The 20,308-nt window shown below is 36.6% G+C and overlaps 1 protein-coding gene across 3 annotated transcripts in view; it reads left to right on the top strand.

Annotated features, from left to right (window-relative positions):
* Positions 1–12,164: 12,164 nt before the first annotated feature.
* Positions 12,165–20,308, top strand: part of ATM1 (myosin 1) — a 34,703-nt gene continuing 26,559 nt past the window's right edge. The window contains exons 1-12 of one of the 3 annotated variants that reach the window (XM_022041168.2): positions 12,165–12,564; positions 13,345–13,713; positions 15,120–15,221; positions 15,308–15,451; positions 15,539–15,689; positions 15,775–15,802; positions 16,920–17,085; positions 17,246–17,309; positions 17,455–17,468; positions 17,556–17,640; positions 19,472–19,575; positions 19,694–19,832. In XM_022041168.2, coding sequence (XP_021896860.2) covers positions 13,348–13,713; positions 15,120–15,221; positions 15,308–15,451; positions 15,539–15,689; positions 15,775–15,802; positions 16,920–17,085; positions 17,246–17,309; positions 17,455–17,468; positions 17,556–17,640; positions 19,472–19,575; positions 19,694–19,832 — 1,363 coding nt within the window. In that variant the 5' untranslated portion in view covers positions 12,165–12,564; positions 13,345–13,347. Of the gene's footprint in view, positions 12,565–12,910; positions 13,714–15,119; positions 15,222–15,307; positions 15,452–15,538; positions 15,690–15,774; positions 15,803–16,919; positions 17,086–17,245; positions 17,310–17,454; positions 17,469–17,555; positions 17,641–19,471; positions 19,576–19,693; positions 19,833–20,308 lie in introns of all 3 variants that reach the window. The other 2 variants (XM_088223228.1, XM_022041170.2) reach the window with 2 other exon arrangements.

Below are 20,308 nucleotides of genomic sequence, written 5' to 3'. Positions count from 1 at the left end.
CAAGGGGGCTCCGCCGTGTTCCGTTGACGACGCGACGGTGATTCACTTCGGGTTGACTGTTTTTGGCCCTTTTTTATCGAATTCAGCCAAACTTGCATTGGTTCCTATGAGAAAACACACTTAGGGCCCTCAGTGGGCTGGAAAAATATAGAAAACTAAAACTCACCAGCGGTGGGGCTCTCTGATGCGACGGCTTCTCCGGCTCACATTGTAGTTGAGTGTTTTGCTCCGGTCAATCTGTAGAGGAGGAAACGGTGATCACAACGGTAAAAAAATTATATCGAACGAGAATAGGGAAGGGTCTCATCGGAGGCAAAAACCGAAACACCTTGCGGCGCCCAATGAGTTTCGGCAACGTTTTCTGGCCAATTGGCCAGTTCTTTCACTTCGATTTGATCATGGGTGGGTTTGGAATCAAATTTTGAGCAAATGATAAAATTTTTACCTCATTTATCGTCTGAAAATTGCTCTGGTGCGTCGGCGGATGGTGGCGGTCGGCTCCCCAGCGGCTGGGCTGTCTTCTCCAGCGAGGGGCTCTGACGGCTAGGGTTATGGTTTGGGTGCGGATGAGGTTATTTATACCCATCCGCTTTTGATCTGGGCCGTCCATCACTTTTAATCTGTATCGTCCAATCACGATTAAATAGGGAGTGAATCTGGACCATTCATCGCGATTCAATCTATGTCGTCCGTGCACGATTCAATCTGAACCGTCCGTGCGCGATGCAATCTGGGCCGTCCGCACTCTTGAAAACGGATCTCAGTTGTTCGAGTGCGCACACGCGAATCGCCCATGTGGCTCCCTTCCACGTGGCCTCCCGCGTCAGCGTCTCTGCCACCTAGCGCGTCCTAGTTGGTCGAGGCAGCTGACCGGGCAACTGACGTGGCGTAACTTTTTTAAAGTGCGTTTTGACCTCCGATTTCTGATTTTTCTTTCAAAAATACTCATAGAATCCAAAATTTCACTCATTTTTCTCAAAATTATTTTCAATTAAATCCCTAACTAATTTTTACCCATTATTATTATTATTATTATTATTATTGTTATTATTTTCATAAAAATAAATTAAATTCAATTAATACATATTTATATTTATACAAAATTAATAAAAATAATAAGAATAATTGGGTGTTACATAAGCTTAATCCAGATAGAGATGTTGATAGATTGAAAGCATATCTTATGGGAAAGGGATACAATGGAGTACTTGGTGTGGATTACTTTGATAGTTTTTCTCCAGTTGCAAAACTTGTCATTATTAGATTGTTTTTTGCTATCGCTACCATTAAATCCTGGCCTTTACACAAGTTCAATATAAATAATGCTTTTCTTTGTGGTTTTGTCCATGAAGAAGTCTATATGCTTTCCCCAGATGGATACACCAAAACTAAATCAGGTCAAGTCTGTAAGTTACTTCGTTCCCTCTATCGCCTAACATAAGCATATAAATAGTGAGATATATAGTTTACTACTCAATTACATTGTTATGGTTTCAAGTAGTCTCCACATGACCACTGTTTATTCATTAGATTCACTGATACTTCCTTCTTAACCTTAATAATGTACGTCGATGATATTTTGCTTACAAATAGCCATGAATCTGTTATTGTTGATGTTAAGAACTTTCTGCATTTTCAATTCACCATAAAAGATGTTATATATGCCAAATACTTTCTTGGCATTAAGATTGCTCGTTCAACCATTGATACTACTTTCAATAAAAAGAAATACACTCTATATATTTTACCAGATGCTAGCATGTTTAGTTTTAAACCTGCTAACACTCCCCTTCTAAAGAATTTTAAAGCTACTGCTATTGATCCTGAACGTTATAGAAGATTAATTAACAGATTATTGTATCTTAATCTCACACGTTCAAATATCAACTATGTTGTCTAACAGCTGAGTTAGTTTATCAATTCATCACCACAACAACATTGGGATGTTGCAATCCATGTGCTACATTACTTGGAAAGATGTCCCTCAAAGGGACTGTTCTTCCTTGCTATAGTTCTCTTCATTTAGCACCCTACTGCAATGCAGATTGAGCTTCTTGTGTCGACACTAGGTGTTCACTTACAGGTTATTGTATTTTTCTTGGCCACTTTCTCATTTCATGGAAGACAAAAAATTAATCAACAGTTTTAAGATCCTTCGCAGAAGTAAAATATTGGAGCATGGGCTCAACCATATGTGAATTATTATGGCTCTCTCATCTATTTGAAGATTTTAAGTTGCCTCTCACCTCTCCTACTTCTCTTCTCTATGACAACAAAGCAGCAATACACATTATAAAAAGCCCTATCTTCCATGAACACACTAAGCACCTTGACATTAATTGTCTCTTGTGTGTGACCATTATAAAAATGGATTCATTCAGCCTCAACATGTCTCCAGTGCTGCACAGCTCGTTGACCTTTTCACGAAGTCATTGTCAGCTCCCTTTTTTCATAAGCTATTGTCCAAGTTGAACTTGTGTGATATTTATTAAGCTCCACCTTGAGGGGGAAATGTAGAGTAATTACTTTATATTAGCATTTTTCTGCTTTTTAGAAATGTTATGCATAAGTAGCTTAGTTGTAAATAATCTTTTTGTTTTGAGAGTTTATTATTTTGGTTATTCTTTTTTTTTTACAGCTTGAGGTAACGCATGCATCATGACAACTGTAGCTAGGCCTTTGATATAAACAATTCTTTCACACTTTTATAAGTAGATCTTAGTGGAATGGAATAGAGGATTCATTCATTCTCTCAAAATTTCTTTATCTATATTAATCGAACAAGGTACAACTTTTCATGTTGCTTCAACAAAGTAGAGATGCAAGTCCTCTTTAGCATTGCCTTTCTTAGTCCTATACTTCCATACAATTGTATCTCACATCAAACATTGACCTACAAATCCTATCTCTAATTAAATTGACTAATAAAAAATTATCATCCTCAGGTTACCTGAAGTCTTAAGGATTGATTTGAGAAAATTATCAAAAGTATTTAAACTAAATGGATTTGGGGAATAAAATCTAGATATTACACATAATAGTCATCCTTATTTTCAATTTCAAGGGATTGCATTGGTTTATTTTTAAGTAAATATTTATAGTTATTTTTTTAACAAAATCATCGACTAAAATGATCAAAGATCTATCTACTCAAAAAGCTAAAACTCCATCAAATTCACAAAATATTAATGTGAATTAATTTTAGCAATTTATAAAATAAATAAATTAGTTTGACTTATGTAAATTACAATTTTACCTATCATTAGTCCAAATTTTTAGTTTATCAGAAAAAAATGGGATAGCAATCACTTTCCATGTTATCTCAATTTTTCTTTTGATGATTCAGAATTAGTGTCTTCTTCTCTTTTGACTTTCTCTCTCTCGTTGTTGATGTAACACCCAAATTTTTATTTTATTTTATTTTTATTATTTAATTTATTTTAATTTTTATTAGAATTTTTATTTAATTTTATTCTATTTTAATATTTAATTTATAAGGTTTTAATTTAATTTAATTTAATTTAATAGAAATAAAAATAATAATAATAATAAAATAGGGTAAAATTATTTTTGGGATTTAATATAAATTGATTTTGGGGAAAAGGGGTGAAAATTTGGATTCTGGGGGTGTTTTTGAAAAGAAAATTGAAAATCAGAAGTTAAAACGCAATTTAGAAAAATAGTATCATGTCAACAGTCACGACAGCAGCCCGGTCAGCAGCCCCGGCCAACTAGGACACGTCGGTGGCAGGGATGCTGACGCGGGTAGCTACGCGGGACGAAGACACGGAGATCCGCGTGAGCACGATCGGACGGTCCAGATCCGTTCCCGTGCGTACGGACGGCCCAGATCAAAGGCGCGCGTGCACGGCCCAGATCTCACACGTACGGACAGTCCAGATTTGATCACGCACGTACGGTCCAGATCACATCGCGATGGACGGTCCAGATTTATTCTCAATTTAATCGCGATCCGACGGCGCAAATTAAATCATGATGGACGACTCAGATTAAAAGGGGAGGGTTATAAATAATCGCATCCACACCCAACCCCAAACCCTAGCCGCCAGAACCCTCTTCGGAGAAGACGACCCAGCCACCGGAGGAACCGGCCGCCGCCACCTGTCGCCACATCGGAGGACTTTTCGGTCGCCAAACGAGGTAAAATTTCTCCTCTTGGCTCGTTTTTCGATGCCGAACCTTCCTGTGGCCAAATTAGAGCCAAACCACCAGCCGATTGGTCGAAAAACACCGCCGAAGTTCAGAGGCTTCGTCACTGGTTTCCTCCGTTTTTGCTCCGATGAGGCCCTTCCCGTTTCCCGTTCGATGTAATTTTTATACTACTGTGACCATCATCCTTTTCTCTACAGGTTGACCGGAGCAAAACACCGAATCGCAACTCGTGCCGAAGGAGCCGCCGTACCCGAGAGCTTCACCGCCGGTAAGTCTCAATTTTTTGGAATTTTTTGGCCCACCGAAGGCCCTAGGGGTGTTTTATCACATGAACCAATGCAAGTTTGGCCGAATTCGGTCGAAAACGGCTAATCCGAGGCTGATCACCGTCGTGGGCGGTGGCACCGTCGCCGGAGCACGGCGGAGCCGCCGTGCTGGAATTCCAAAATTGGCCGAAAGGGCACTGGGTCTGATTTGGGTTTTTTTGGGGACATGTGCAGGTACCGGAAGTGTGTTTCAGTTTCCGAGAAAAAATTTCGAAAATCTAGGGACTGTCCGTAGGCGCAGTGAGAATCCGACTTCAGACTCCGAAATAAGTAAGGATCTCTCACCCTATTTTCTATCACGGTATTAAAGTCTAATAAATGATAAAACGGTATTTTATGAATTAATAGATATGTATAATTGATTAAGGTTGTTAATGGAGCCCGAATCTGATATATTTTTGGTCAGGTATTGTTTGATTTATTTTACAGTTTTGAATGCAGTATGGTGCCTGATGTATTTATTCTATGGTTTCATATGCATGAATCACGGTTTCATTTATTATGCTTTGAATTATTGTGAACCCGATGTTGTGTTACCTTGTTTTGTAGCACCCGGAAAGGAGGAGGGGAAGAAAAAAAAAAAAAAAAAAAAAAAAAAAAAAAAAAAAAAAAAAAAAAAAAAAAAAAAAAAAAAAAAAAAAAAAAAAAAAGGGGGGCCACGTCAGCAGCCGCGTCAGCAGCCACGTCAGCAGTCCCGGCCAACCAGTGCCTGCCACGTGGCAAGATCGCGTCACTCCGAAAGGAGCCACGTTGGCGATCCGCGTGGGTGCGATCCGACGGCCCAGATCAATCACGCGATCGGACGGCCCAGATTCAATCGCACGGACGGCCCAGATTCAATCAAAAACGAACGGCCCAGATTAAAACAAAATGAACGGCTGTGATCAAAAGGCAAGGGGTTATAAATAGAACCCCCACACCAGACCACAAACCCTAGCCGCCAGCCGCTCGCCGGAGAAGACGAACCAGAGGCCGACCGCCGCCACCCGCCGCCACTCGCCGCCGCACCGGGGAAATTTCCGACCGCCGATCGAGGTAAATTTCATACCCCCGACTCGTTTTTCCGCACTGATTCCTCCTATGGCCAAATCGAAACCGAAATCCCGGCCAAACGGCCGGAATACGCGGCCGAAGCCCAGCGGCGCCGCCGCGCCCCCTCTCGGTTTTTGCCTCCGACGAGGCCCTTCCCGGCCTCCGTTCGATGCAATTTTTATATCACCGTGATCACCATTCTTTTCTCTACAGGTTGACCGGAGCCGAATCACCAAAACACGAACCTCGCCGGAGAGCCGCTGCACCCGAGAGCGCCGCCGCCGGTAAGCTCCGTTTTTTCCGTGATTTTTGGCCCCCCGAGGGCCCTAGGGCTGTTTTCTGACAAGGACCAATGCGAGTGTGGCCGAATTCGGCCAAAAACGGCCGAAAACAGTCAACCCGAGGCGACTCGCCGCCGCCAGCGGCGGCGCCGTCGCCGGAGCACGGCGGAGCCGCCGTGCCGGAGTTGCGATTTGGGCCGAAAGAGGCCCTGGGCCTAATTTGGATTTTTTTGGAACCCGTGCAGGTACTGTGAGCGTGTTTCAGTTCCCCGGGAAAAATTCAGGGGAAAATTAGGGACAGCCTGCAGGCGCACTGTGAATCGTATTCGGATCCCGAAAACAGGTAAGGACCCCTCACCCTATTTCCTATCACGGTATTAAAGTTCAAAATGATAAAACGGTATTTCTTGAATTAACGCATGTGTGAAATTGCTTAAGGTTGCTAATGGAGCCCGAGTCTAGTGTGATTAATGATTTACTGTTGTTTGGCATGTTTTACACTGTTTTACAGCTTTAAATGCATTATGGGGTTTGATGTGTTCATTTTATAATTTCGAATGCATATATTACTGTTTTATTAATTATGGGTTGAATGACTGAAGAACTGATACTGTATGTTGTCTGTTCGGCATGAATTACGATTTGCTTGTTTAAATGTGAATTGATGATGCTTATTGAGGAAAAGGAAAATGAAAGATTGTGTAGACTGATAATTGTATGATGGGGTCAGCCTGACTAGATATCCTGGGAGATGGTGGACGGACCGGGTCCGTAGGGAACCCTACCGGGATTGTGGTCTCACATGCCGGACGGGGCATGGAGATCTTATGGTTTTGGCGCCCATACCGGACGGGGTATGGGGACGGCCCGTTTCACACTCATACCGGACGGGGTATTGAGGTTTATGGTTTTGGCGCCCATACCGGACGGGGTATGGGGACGGCCCGTTTCACCCTCATACCGGACGGGGTATTGAGGTTTATGGTTTTGGCGCCCATACCGGACGGGGTATGGGGACGGCCCGTTTCACCCTCATACCGGACGGGGTATTGAGGTTCATGGTTTTGGCGCCCATACCGGACGGGGTATGGGGACGGCCCTGGAAACTGATTATGAATGTTAAAGGTTAACGGGTAGCGGAACCCCTATGGACCCCCACGGATACTAGTAGGCTGGTAAATGAGAAAAAGATATGTTGTACAATGATTGAATTACAAGAGGCGTGATAAGTGTTATGTTTTACAGCTTAGATTATTCAATGATTATGATGATGTTATTGTTTTTCTCATATTGTTTTCATAAATTCCACCAAGGTAAGTGGATGGTAAAAGTTTTATTATTGATAAAAGGTTTTATTGTAAATTATGCTCCATTGGTCTTTTGTGTTTTTCTACCCACCTTTACCTCCGTGACGGTGAGATATCGTGATGTTCTTACTGGGCTAGTGTAGCTCACTCCTTATTTAACCATTTCAGATCAGGAAGACATGGTTCCCGAGCCCGTTCCGCAGGAGGATGACGAAGGGGATACCTAGAGACTCTGTAGTCATACTCATAGTTTTATTTTCGAGTTTCTCTCTTAGTTAGTTTAATCTTTTATATTTTAAGTACGTCTGTTTGGTTTTTTCGTGTAAGGGATGTTAACTGAAATTTTGATCTCGCTTCCGCATTCGATATATTTAAATACTCATTTCATTTTTATATTTTCCGGGGCTGTTACATGTTTGGTGTCCATTACTGGTTTACATGTTTGTGTTTGATTGGATTATTGAGATTAAGAAAAATGGTAAAAAAGTATGTGAATTGATAATGAATAATGACTATAGCCTCACTAAATATCCTAGGAGATGGTGGACGGACCGGGTCCATAGGGAACCCTACCGGGAACGTAGTCTCTCATATCGGACCGGGTATGAAGATTTTATGTGTTTTGTCGCTCATACCGAACGGGGTGTGGGGACGGCCCGTTTCACCCTCACACCGGACGGGGCATTGAGGTTTATGGTTTTGGCGCCCATACTGGACGGGGTATGGAGACGGTCTTGGAATTAAGTTATTAATGTGAACGGTTTACGTGTAGCGGAGACCCCTACGGATCCTCATGGATACTAGTAGGCTGATAAAGAGGAAAATTATTGCCTGATGATTGAAATACAAAAGCATGATATATGTTTTGTTGTAGAGAGTGCGTGATCTTACGATATTTATGATGTAATTGTTTTCATGAATCTCATCGAGGTAGGTGGACAGTAAAAAGTTTTATTATTAAAGTTTTATTATTGAGAAATAAGTTTGTTATAAATTATGCTCCATTGGTCGTTTTGTTTTCTACCAACTTTTACTTCTGTGAAAGTGAGATAGTGTGATGTCTTTACTGGGGTAGTGTAACTCATTCCTTACTTAACCATTTCAGATTATGAGAATTTGGTTCCCGACCCCGTTCTGCAGGAAGATGGCGAGTAGAAGCAAAAGAATTATTTAGTTTTCCTTACAGTATTCTTTCATAGTATTTCTTTCAAGTTAGTTTATTTTTTCATACTTTAATTCGTTTTGATTATTGTGTAAGGGATATAAATCATAATTTGTTTTATTTCGTTTTCGCACTTAGAATAAATATATATACATTTCTTTTTAATTTCCGGAGCCGTTACAGTTGACTTTTTGACTAAAATCATTACAAGTTTACTACTTCTCGCTGGTGGATTATATGGATATCAATCTTTTCATTTTCTAAAAAACAAATTAAAATAATGAGATCATTTTTAATGCTTTAAAATTATAACTAAAGAATAATTTTAACTAATTGATTAAATTATTATTAATCTATTCATTTAATTAATTACTTAAGTTTATTTTTAAAATTATTTAAATATAATTTAATCATTTATTTTTTTTTGTTTAAAAATAAAAGAAAACTAAAAGTTTCAAATAAATATAAAATTTTATGGACCAAATCATGACAAACAAATATTATAAATTAAATTATAATAATTGTCAAATTTCAAAATAAAAATAACCATAATATAATGACATAAATTATTTTCTTTTATGATACTAATTAATAATAATTCTAGATAACATGAGATAAACATATAATTATAATAATAATAATTATAGAGATTGCAATATTAATATGGATTATGGTACTCAAAACAACAACCGAAAGTTTTAAATTTCAATTCTTAGACATTTTTTTTTAGTATATGTTCGTAAATAGATTTTTTTTAATAACATTACTATCTTTAATATAAATTAAATGCAATTGTAACTATGTAATAATTTTTAAATAAAAGTGCAAAAAAGCGTTAACACGATATACTAATATAAATAAAAATAAATGTATCAGATTTTCAATAGGTATAAATATTATAGTATAAAAATATTTTATTTTTAGAATATTACATAGAGCAAAAAGTTTTGCCTATTTTTGTTTAATTGAAGAATCTGAACTTCCTTAACAAATTTTTTAATTATGATATACTTTTCGTATCTAGAAAATATTTATTTTTAATTAATCTATTAATTCTTTTAATTGTTTGAAAGTAAATATGAAATAAAAATTTTCTGAAAAATGATTTCAATAGTTAAACTTTTTGGAGTAATTATATAATATTTTTTATGATATAATTAAAATGATTTTTAGGAATATTTGTTTATCAATTTATTACATAATAATATATAAATTTTATTCATATTAATAGCTCATATTACTTCATTACAATTTTTTGTTTCGATAATATTAAAGATTGGAATATATCTAAAATTAAGTTATAAATTACTGTAACATCTTTACACTAGATTTACAAATTTCATTAAATTTATATGTATTCCCATATATATATATATATAAGTATTTATATCTATTTTGATTTTGAGGATATTAAGTATAAATTATGCAAAAGCCAATTTTTCTGTGTTAAATTTAAAATATATCCAAATTATTTAGAAATTTGTGAAAGAAAAAGAAACCGAACGTGTCGAGGTTGACCGGGAAAATCGTGTGTATATATAAAAATATGTGTTCCCATGTATATATATATATCCCTGTTTTGATTTTTAACATTATTTAACTTTATACATTATAAAAAAATAAGATTAATTTTATTTAAAGAGACAGATTAAAGATAATATGAAGGTGCAAGTTTTGATAGAGAAGCAAAAGGAAAACATATATTACAATATTAATGTTTATTTTGTAATATCCAAACTCGAAATTTGTCCCGAGATTAATTTTAAAATTTAAAAAATATATAAAAATTTAATTTAATGTGAATTAAGGAAAAATCAAAGGTTGAATATAAAATTGAAAATGATTTTAAAAATAATGGATGAAAATTTGGGTTCGGAGAGTGTTTTTGAAATAAAAATCGAAAACTGAAGGTTATAACGCAATTAAGAAAAATTACAAAACGTAGGACCGTCCAGTCAACAGTCTTGACGAACTGGAGCGCGCCGCGTGGCAAGACACGCTGACGGTTTCACGTGGGAGACCACGCGGGTGATCTGCGTGCCCCGCGATCGGACGGTCCAGAAGCGTTACCATGTGCATGGATGATCCGGATTCGTTCCCTCCTCAAGCACGATCAGACAGTTGTGATTAAACACGATGAACAATACAGATTTGTTCCCTCTTTAAACATGATCAGATGGTCGAGATCAAATCGTGATGAACGGTATACATTCATTTCATCTTTAAACGCGATAGCACGGTCAAAATCAAACACGATGAACGACTCAGATTTAAGCGATATGAGTATAAATATTTCGCACCACACCAAACCCAAACCCTAGCCGCTAGCCTCTTGCCGAAGAAGAAGAACCAATCACCAGAGAAGAGAGCCGACTGCCATCCCCCGCCGCGCCGGAGCCATCTCTGACCGCCGCAAAAGGTAAAAAAATTTTTATATGCTCGGAATTTAAGTCCGAGCACCCCATGGCCAAATCGAAGCAAAAAAAAAAACGGCGAGTGAGCCAAAAATCATGGGCAAAACCCGAAAACTTTCTCCGGTGAGCCCTTTCCCATTTCGGATTTCGTGCGATTTTTTCACCATTGTGTTCATCGTTATGTTTTCTACAAGTTGACCAAAGAAAAACATTCAGTCGTGAAGGTGAGTCGGTTGAGCCACCGTACCGAAAAATTTTGCCGTCGGTAGGTTTCCATTTTTTGACTTTTTTCGGTCAACTGAAACCTCCTAGCATATTTTTTCGCAGAAATTGATATAAAATCGGCCGAAACCGGCCAAAACTGGCCGAAAATGGCCAGGCCAAGGCAAATTGCCACCGCCGACGGCGATGCCGTTGTTGGAGCACAGCAGTGCTGCCGTGTCGAAATTCTAAAATTAACTGGAAAAGATTTTTAACACCGATTTTGAATTTTTTAGGGTATTTTTAGGTACGTAAAACGTATTTTAATCTCCGCAGAAAAATTAAAAAATCCTGGGACCGCTAGTAGATACAGTAGAAAGTTTGGTATTTTTTAATATCGATTCGGGTAAGAATCCCTCACCTTATTTTCTATTATAAAATTAAAACTTAATAATCGGTAATATGGTATTTTGTGTAATTTAAAAAACTTTGAAAATAATTACATGTTACCAATGAAGTCGGAACTGGTTAGTTATTTATTTGTTGTCCTGTATAACTGATTGTTAAATTTACAATTTTAAATACATGATGATACACGAGAATGATTGAATGATTCAATTGTGCTTCCTTGATATATATATTATTTGTCTTGCGTGATTTACGGTTGATTAGTAAAATTGGAAATTAATATGCAAACAGAAAATTGATTGATCATGTGAATTAATGAATGGTAGCCTTATTGGATATCCTGAGAGATGGTGGACGGATCAGGTACATAGAGAACCATACCATGAACGTTGCCTCATACTAGACGGAGTATCGATGAATGATATTTTTGGCACTTATACCGGACGGGTTATGGGGACAATCTGATTCACCCTCATATCAAACGAGGTATTAAGGGATGATATTTTTAGTACTCATACTGGACGAGGTATGAGGACGACCGGTTAGTTGATAATATTGAATATTAGTTCATGCATAGTGGGACATCCCTGTGGATCATCAAGGATACCAGCAGACAAATAAAAAGGAAAAATCGTTGTTGTTATTCACTTGAATATGATATCAGAATATTATTTGAGTTATTATTTTTGTAATAAATATAAAAACTTAAAATTAGAGAAATAAAAAAATCGTATTGGATTAGATGAAGGTTAAAAATTTAGGGGTAAAATCGTCTTTTCGAAGTTTGTAAGAAGCCTTTTCTTTAAATTCGGTTGGTATACGGAAACTAAAAAACCCCCAAAAAATTCAAAATGTTTTCAGAATTATAATTAAATTAAAATCTTATTTTCTTTTTCTTTTGTGTGTGAAGCACAGAAAAGCTGCATCTTCTCCACACGCCTTCCATTTTCTATTGATTTTCTCTCCACTTTCTCAGAAACCAAACGCCTCTCATTATCGCATATAACTCTGTAACGAGTTTATACTATTTCTCACGGCCTAAGCTTTATAGTTTTCTCCTTTTATTATCACATATTACTCTCTAACGAGTTTATACTATTTCTCACGGCCTTAGCTTTATAGTTTCCTCCTTTTATCTGTTCTTCTCTTCCTTCTTCAGCGCCCTGAACTCTGGAATGATAATCTTCTAGTATACTGAGATTGGTCAAAGCTTGCAGAAGTTGAAGTTTGCTTGTTTTTTTATTTTCGGACTGGGTCAAGGTAAGTCTAAAGAGTATAGTTTTTCAGTTATTGCTTTTCCTTCTTCCCTTCATTTCCTTTTTCTTTTTGACTTTCTTTTTTTTTTTTAAATAGCTCTTTACTAATTTGAATGAATTCCATGACTAGATCGGTTTGGATTTGACAGATTCTGTGTTTTACGTTTTAATACTTTCCTTTCTTCGGGAGATAAGAAATGAAGAAAAATCAAATAATTTTGAGCATCATGATCGTTATGTTATGGTTTTAATGCTTGTTTTCTAGGCCAGAAAGTGAAAGATTTTCTGAATGGTTTATGTTGCTTTATTGTTTGTTATTTACTGTTTTCCGAATGGTTCTTCTGCTGAAGTTTCTTGACAACGAAGCCGAGGGACCTATTTCTGCAAAAGAAGTGTAATAAGCTTGAAGATTATTTTCCAGATTTGAGAGAATTTTAATGTAACTTCTATTAGATCAGAAATTCGTTTTTTGTTTGCCGAGCTATTTCGTCGTATCCAGTTCAGGTATTTGCCGAATCTATCTTCTTTTAAGCTTTTAAACTAGCTAATGGCGACTCAAGACTAAAGAGCACCAAGGTCTGCATCTATAATTATGGTCCCCGCCACGTTAATCAACTGGAGAAGTCACCCAGTGGGGTCTTTAGTTAAAGCTTGATAGGACTTTTTGATGAAAACTGGAAAAGTTTGCCTTTTGATCTCAATCTTTTATCTGATTGAGTCTGTCCCAAGTTCTTTTTTGTTGAAGAGTTTACTCCAAACTTAATCCTGAGGTTTGATCTTCCAGAAAATGTCGCAGAAAATTCCTTCTTCTTTACAGTCGATCAAATCATTGCCTGTTGATTTTGAGTTCGTTGGTTCACCTACCTCTTATCCGATTGAAATGAGCTCCCCTAGCAGGGATGTATCTAGTTTGAGTATTCCTGAAAATGGTGAGGCAAGGAATGAGATTGTGGAAGAAAAGGAAAGTGATGTAGAGGATGCGGAGCAGGCTAATGATGAGTCGCCATATTGTGCGAATACTCTTTCAGTTGAAGACGGGCTGTCCATGGGTGATGAAGATTTGGATTCTGCTGCTTTGCCTCTGACTTCAATATCAGCATCTCGGGATAGTGAACGGAGATGGAGCGACACCACGTCCTATGCTGCAAAGAAGGTATATTTTCACCTCTTTCTTTCTTATTCTCTCTCAAGCTCTATTATTGGATTGAGGATACATGATTTAGGATCCATTTCTGTTCACAGTGATGATCATCCCGTCTCAGTCAGCTTTGTAATTTTGCTATAAAAGTTTAGGTGATGTTCTGCGTTAACTTTGTCGCAAATTGTTGCGTTTGGATTACTTATAAGATTCATTCTTTGGCTTCATATAAATAGGAAAAAAAGGAAGTTACTAAAGCATGCATATTCAGCTATTTGACCATGCTGTTTTAAGTAACCGTAAATTTTTTCTCATCTGTGACTGGAGAGGTAGGTCTCGGGGAAGAGGTGAGTTTTTTTTGAGATTTTTGTCCCTGAAAAAGGCCTATTCTAGAATTATTGAAGAGTTGAATGGTGGAGCTTTCTACCCTTCAAATAATCCATATTCTTGATCCGTGACTGATCATGGATTTACCAAGGTGTGCTGGTTCTGTTGCCAAAATTCACCACCTCAAGCTTCAAAGTTAAACTCGCAGACACGTGGAGTTTGCATATGTTTCACCAGAAGTATGCATGCTTGTTGACTGTCTAAATGCATACCTAATAAACTATGGTGGCAATCTGCATTCATATCTGGGAGTTGTTCCCTTTCTCTATTTTATTTGAAAACTGTAGGGTATTCCATGAATGTGATATAATTAGAGTCCATGTGCAACTATGAATTCTGTTGAATTGAGTTCTGCAAGTAATCTAAAGTGCTTTTGTTAGCTAGTGGGCAAAGCATTTTTTGCTCAATATAGCATGTGCCATGAGTTTGTGGTACTGAACTTGTTTGATTGTTGATATTAAATCTGTAGGGAAAAGTTGGACCTTTACATAACTACTGTAGTTGTTAAATTGAGCTATTGTTGTTTGCTTGTGTGTTCTTTTCATGTTAGTTTAGATTTAGACATAGTATACATTTTTGGAATTATATAAAGATTTCTTACTTTAGTTTTATATCATATTTGCTTCATTTATCTATAGCTTCTTTTGTAAAGCTCACTGGGCAAAGCATAAGTTGATATACAACAAATCTGTTGCTGCTTGAGTGAAGCTTATTATATCTTTTTTAATTTTTTGAATGATGTACTATATAAATTAACCTTGTTTATTCTCATATACTGATTATTTATCATAAAACAAAATTTTGCATGCATCTCTTGTTGACCCTTCAGATTTCTTTGTAGTGCTGTTTTTGCTCACGTGTTCGATTGAATTTGGAGACTTGGAAAAGTGCCAAAAATGCTTCAAAAGCTTGTATATAGCTGTAACATGGTTTTCAATCAATTACAATAAAAGAATGATGGTTTGGTTCATATTATTAAGATACAACTCTTTGATTTTTTTTCTCACCAATTGATGAAACATTTACCATTTTAGAAGCTTCAATCTTGGTTTCAACTTCCAAATGGGAACTGGGAACTGGGGAAGATATTGACTACTTCAGGGACAGAATCTGTTATTTCGCTGCCTCTGGAGAAGGTAAGTAAAATCTTAATAGTTCTAAAGTGATATTTTTATAATGTTTTGACGTTTGACAAAATATAACTGTCCATCTTCAATAACAGGTTCTAAAGGTGAAATCTGAGAATTTGGTACCAGCAAATCCTGATATCCTTGATGGTGTGGATGATCTGATGCAACTTAGTTACTTAAATGAACCATCAGTATTGTACAATCTCCAGTACAGATACAATCAAGATATGATTTATGTAAGTGTATATACTGGTCTTTTGGTTACTTTTGAACCTGTTACTGCAGCTGAATGCCTATTTTGTGACAAGAATTTGTTGTATTAGACAAAAGCAGGGCCAGTGTTGGTTGCTATAAATCCCTTCAAGGAAGTTCCTTTATATGGAAATGGCTACATTGAAGCATATAAGAACAAAACAATTGACAATCCACATGTGTATGCCATCACAGACACAGCCATCCGAGAAATGATAAGAGGTGGTTCTTGTACACTGTCTTACTTTTTTCGAAATTATAATAATTGAATGGGCTTTTTACAATAAATTTTCTTTCTTATTTCCAGATGAAGTAAATCAATCAATTATTATAAGGTCAGTATATTTACTGACAAAGTAACCATTTATATCATTTATTACTAGTAGGAAGAGTACATGGTAGATACATATTGCATGGACCTATCATTAAGAGCATCTAGGTCAGATGAGATAGTGCTTTGAACTCCGCCCCTTTTCAAAAAGAAAAGTGGGTTATCAGGAGTATATTTAACCATAGCTTACCTATCTCATCTTTATTTCAAAAAAAGAAAAAAAAGCTGACCCATCTCGTCTTGGGATTCATGAAATCGCATTGTTCGTGTTATATGAGACAATGAGTTAATCTCCTGGTGCCTTTACAACTTATTAATTTGTTGGTTGCGTTTCTTAACACTGTATTCAATAGGTTATACGATTCTTCCATTCTTGTCATGCTTCTTCTTGTTGTTATCTAGATGCATGTTTGCAGATTGTTTTAAATTAGGGAGGGGATGCTGTGGCATTTCTTTTATATGTATTTTTGCATTGGGAAATCCTGCAGGTTTGTTGAAACCCATCTCCTTCGTAGTAGGTCCGATTGATTGTAAGAAAGAAACTAGACACAATAAAATACTTTCCTTTTTCTTGTTTTACTGGATTCTGGTAGCGTAGCAGCTTTTTTTTCCCTGTTAGATCTTGGAGATATCTTCTTATGACTGATTATGTTTCAGAGTTCCTTCTATAACAATTGAGATTCCATTTTCTTTCAAGAATTTTTGAGGTCGTTCTTTTTGTCTTTGGCACTGTAGTGGCCTCTGGACATTTTGTAGGTAATAGGAACCTAGCTCCTTTCCCAATAGCCTTCTTGGTAACTACTTATTCATCAAAGTACAAAGAAAAAGAGAAACACTTTTGTATCTTTTGGAAAAAAAAAAAAAGGAAAAAGTTTGTTGTAAACTTTGCTGCTTAGCACATATCCTGGTGTGAACCGAGAAGCCTTGGTTCCACACACCCGGGCCCTCTTTTTTGTACAATAGACAACATATTACAAGGATGCTGATTGCTTACAGATGCTGCCATCATAACATGATTTAACTAATAACTAGTATTTGAGGACGTAATATGTCAAATTTTTCGTGTTTAAGGTAGAAAGGATCCCTGCTAATATCTTGATGTTGTTCAATTTCTTGTTCAGTGGTGAAAGTGGCGCAGGAAAAACTGAGACAGCAAAGATAGCAATGCAGTACTTGGCTGCTCTGGGTGGTGGTAGTGGGATAGAATATGAAATATTAAAGACGAATCCGATTTTAGAAGCATTTGGCAATGCAAAAACATTGAGGAATGACAACTCAAGTCGCTTTGTAAGCTCTCTATTTGAACTCAATCATCTCAGACGCATATAATTTTAACTAGTTCTTGTTGTTGATTGACAATTCAAAGAAAAAGTATTTAAGAAGGCTCGTTGGTTTATATTTAAAGTATTTATAGCTTTGGTAAATGCTTTTGTCTTTTTTTGAATAGGGAAAGTTGATCGAGATTCATTTCAGTGAGACTGGAAAATTATCGGGTGCCAAGATTCAAACTTGTAAGACATCTTTTCAGATAAAATCCTCCTCTCCTCTTTTCTTCTTTCCATAAAACTGATTGTGTTCTCATATGCACCCCGCTTTTGTTCCTGCGAAACTGACCTTGATCTCGAATTTGCGGTTTGCTCCTGTCAAAATCTGTAGTTTTACTTGAAAAGGTAATTTTTTTTCCTGTATGATTTTAGTTTGTTTGGTTTTTCCTTTTTCCTTGTGAGACATGTTGCACATATCTATTGTCTGAACAGTCAAGAGTTGTTCAATGTGCTGAGGGAGAAAGGTCATATCATATTTTTTATCAACTTTGTGCTGGGGCTTCACCTACTCTCAGAGGTATTCTGTTGCTTATTTTTTTTTCTATAGCATTTATTATTCGGGAAATAATTTTATATGTTCCATTTAAGCATCCTGCTCTGATAAACTTTTGTTCCATACTAAGTTCCCAGTTGTGGACTTGTGATAATGTGTTGATAGTCCTTGTCATTGAGCTTTCGTAGTTTATCTTAATGTCACCAAAATTTGAATGAAGGAGATAAGTACGATATTTATTTTATTATTTTAAAAAATAGAGACATGCAACATTAAACTGATTGAGGCTATAAATTATTCAGAGGGAGTGCATACTTGGAACATTTGTGCAGGATAGATCTTTTGGTAATCTGATATTTCACCCTTAGAAGCTTACCTTTCTTGTCAATACCTTCCCAAGAACAGTTGTACTGAACTATCTAGTACCCACTAGCTGCAGTCAGCAGATCTCTTCTACTTTTACCATTGCTTGTTATTGTGATGGAGAAAGAAACTGTTGCCTTATCCTAACAAAAGAGGATCAAACATGTACCACAAGCTACAAAAAAGCACTTGGATAACACTTGGTATTGACACTGAAAATACTTTTTTGATTTTCCTTAACTGATATTTGACAGGGTGTAACAAAATAATAACTTAATGATGTAATTACTAAAAGATGTGGAATTTTTCAGTGAGAGTATGCCACTTGTTATCTGTATAATTAATGTAATATTGGGAATTCTAAATAGTGCTGCTGTTCAGACGTGGAAATAAGTACAGCTACATCAGCACCATAGCGGGTTATGGTTGTTGGCGTGCAGTGATGATATAGGCATCAGTTTTGGTGACTGCCATAATATGACAAGATGTTTTGCGGGAATGGTCATGTAGTTGTTTTAGGGAATATTCAGTTCTTCCTGATCTAAAGTTCTACAATAGCACTTGGATTGAATCCTAGGCCAAGAGCTTGTTGTGTTCCTCAATACTCTTCGGCAGTTTGCCTGTGTTCCTACTAATTTGTTTGAATAGCTGCAACACACCTAACTACATCCAAGCAACAACATGAAGTTATTATGTTATTCTCAAGAAGATGACACTATCAACAGCTAATTTATGACAACCGTGATTGGCCATTTTCCAGCTGTATCCTCTGTATGCAGTCCCGCAACTTTACAATCAGGTTCACTTTGAGAGCTAAAATTAACAAAAGGAAAATAGATGAAAGATATAATCAATCTATTGGTACACTATCCTTCACCATTTAGAAAAGAAACCCAGGTGAAAATTCCCATCGAAAACCCAACCACACTAAAATAACCAAGGCGATGGTAGTACCAAGAAAGCACAAATCAAAATGATAATTATGCTCAGATGTGAAAACACACATCTATCCCTCAAACTGAGGCCCTTTCCTGCTGTAACAAGCCCTAGGCACTGATGGAACGGTCCTGGCAAAATTCCCAGGCTCTCCACAGTTGTAGCAGGTACCACCACCATCTCCACTACAGTCACCGTACCTTCATTGCCAATTACGGTAAACCACTGCATTTAGTAAAGTTTCTTGAGTAATTGATGGGAAGTGTTGGTGAGTAATTATTGGCTTATTTCTCTGAAGTATTACTTTCTAAACGTTATTGTAATACTCTTTTTCTTTTTTTTTGGGCAGTAATTTACTGTAATACTCTTTAATATTTGTTTTTGCAAATTATTATTATTTACTGGAAAAATCTTGCATGCATCATGATTAGCTAATAGTCTTAAAATGGTATTTCCATAAACTTCTTTGATCTTACTTGAAGTTTCTCAGAGGTTGACTTTTATTCACCAATTTCATGTTCTTTTTCTTCTTTTTTATGATTTGTTTCAAACTCAGAGAAGCTCAGTTTGAAGAGTGCAAATGATTACAAGTATCTGAGGCAGAGCAATTGCTATTCAATTGCTGGAGTTGATGATGCCGAACGATTTCATATTGTTTTGGTAATTCTTTCCTCTTGTGAAGCAACGCTCTTCTGTTTATTGTAGATTTGTATGGCACTATATTCATTCTGAAAGTCAGAGGTTGAGACGAGGGTTAACTTTACTGTGCCTTTTGCAGGAAGCTTTGGACATTGTTCATGTCAGCAAGGAAGACCAAGAAAGTGTGTTTGCAATGATTTCTGCAGTACTATGGCTTGGAAATGTCTCATTTACTGTGATTGATAATGAAAATCATGTTGAAGCTGTGGCAGATGAAAGTAAGATTCTTCTGGTTGCTTGGAATTTCTTTTAAATTTAAATTTTTTATAGTTAGGGTGATCTAATGCCACACCTTATTGTTTTGCGTCTTGCCTAATAGCACACCGAGATGTTAATAAATCTCTCCACCTCTACCACCAGTCACGAAAGGAAAACAGGGAAAGAAAACTAAAAAGTTTTGATTGTAGAGCATACTTTGTTGAGCAACCCACAATCAAATACTTGATTGACACTTTTTTATTTTTATTTTTTGGTAGAAGGAATTTGATATAACTATTAAGATTTTATTAGAAGAAATCATCTTCATCTAGATAGATTTTGGCTCTGATCCTGATGTAAAAGTGGAAGCAGATCTGTGTATGGTAATACATATATACGCTCATGTTACAAAGAGATGAGTATGCGAATGCCTGCTACTTATATAAGGGGGTGGAGGAAAATTGTAATCATCTGCTTCTATGGAGTATATAGACTT

The sequence above is a fragment of the Carica papaya genome, chromosome 6 (genome assembly GCF_054855325.1).
Source record: "Carica papaya isolate Zhongbai chromosome 6, ASM5485532v1, whole genome shotgun sequence".
In the NCBI taxonomy this organism is placed as follows: Eukaryota; Viridiplantae; Streptophyta; class Magnoliopsida; order Brassicales; family Caricaceae; genus Carica; species Carica papaya.
The sequence above is the reverse complement of the archived record's forward strand: the minus strand, read 5'-3'. Positions and strand labels throughout refer to the sequence as shown.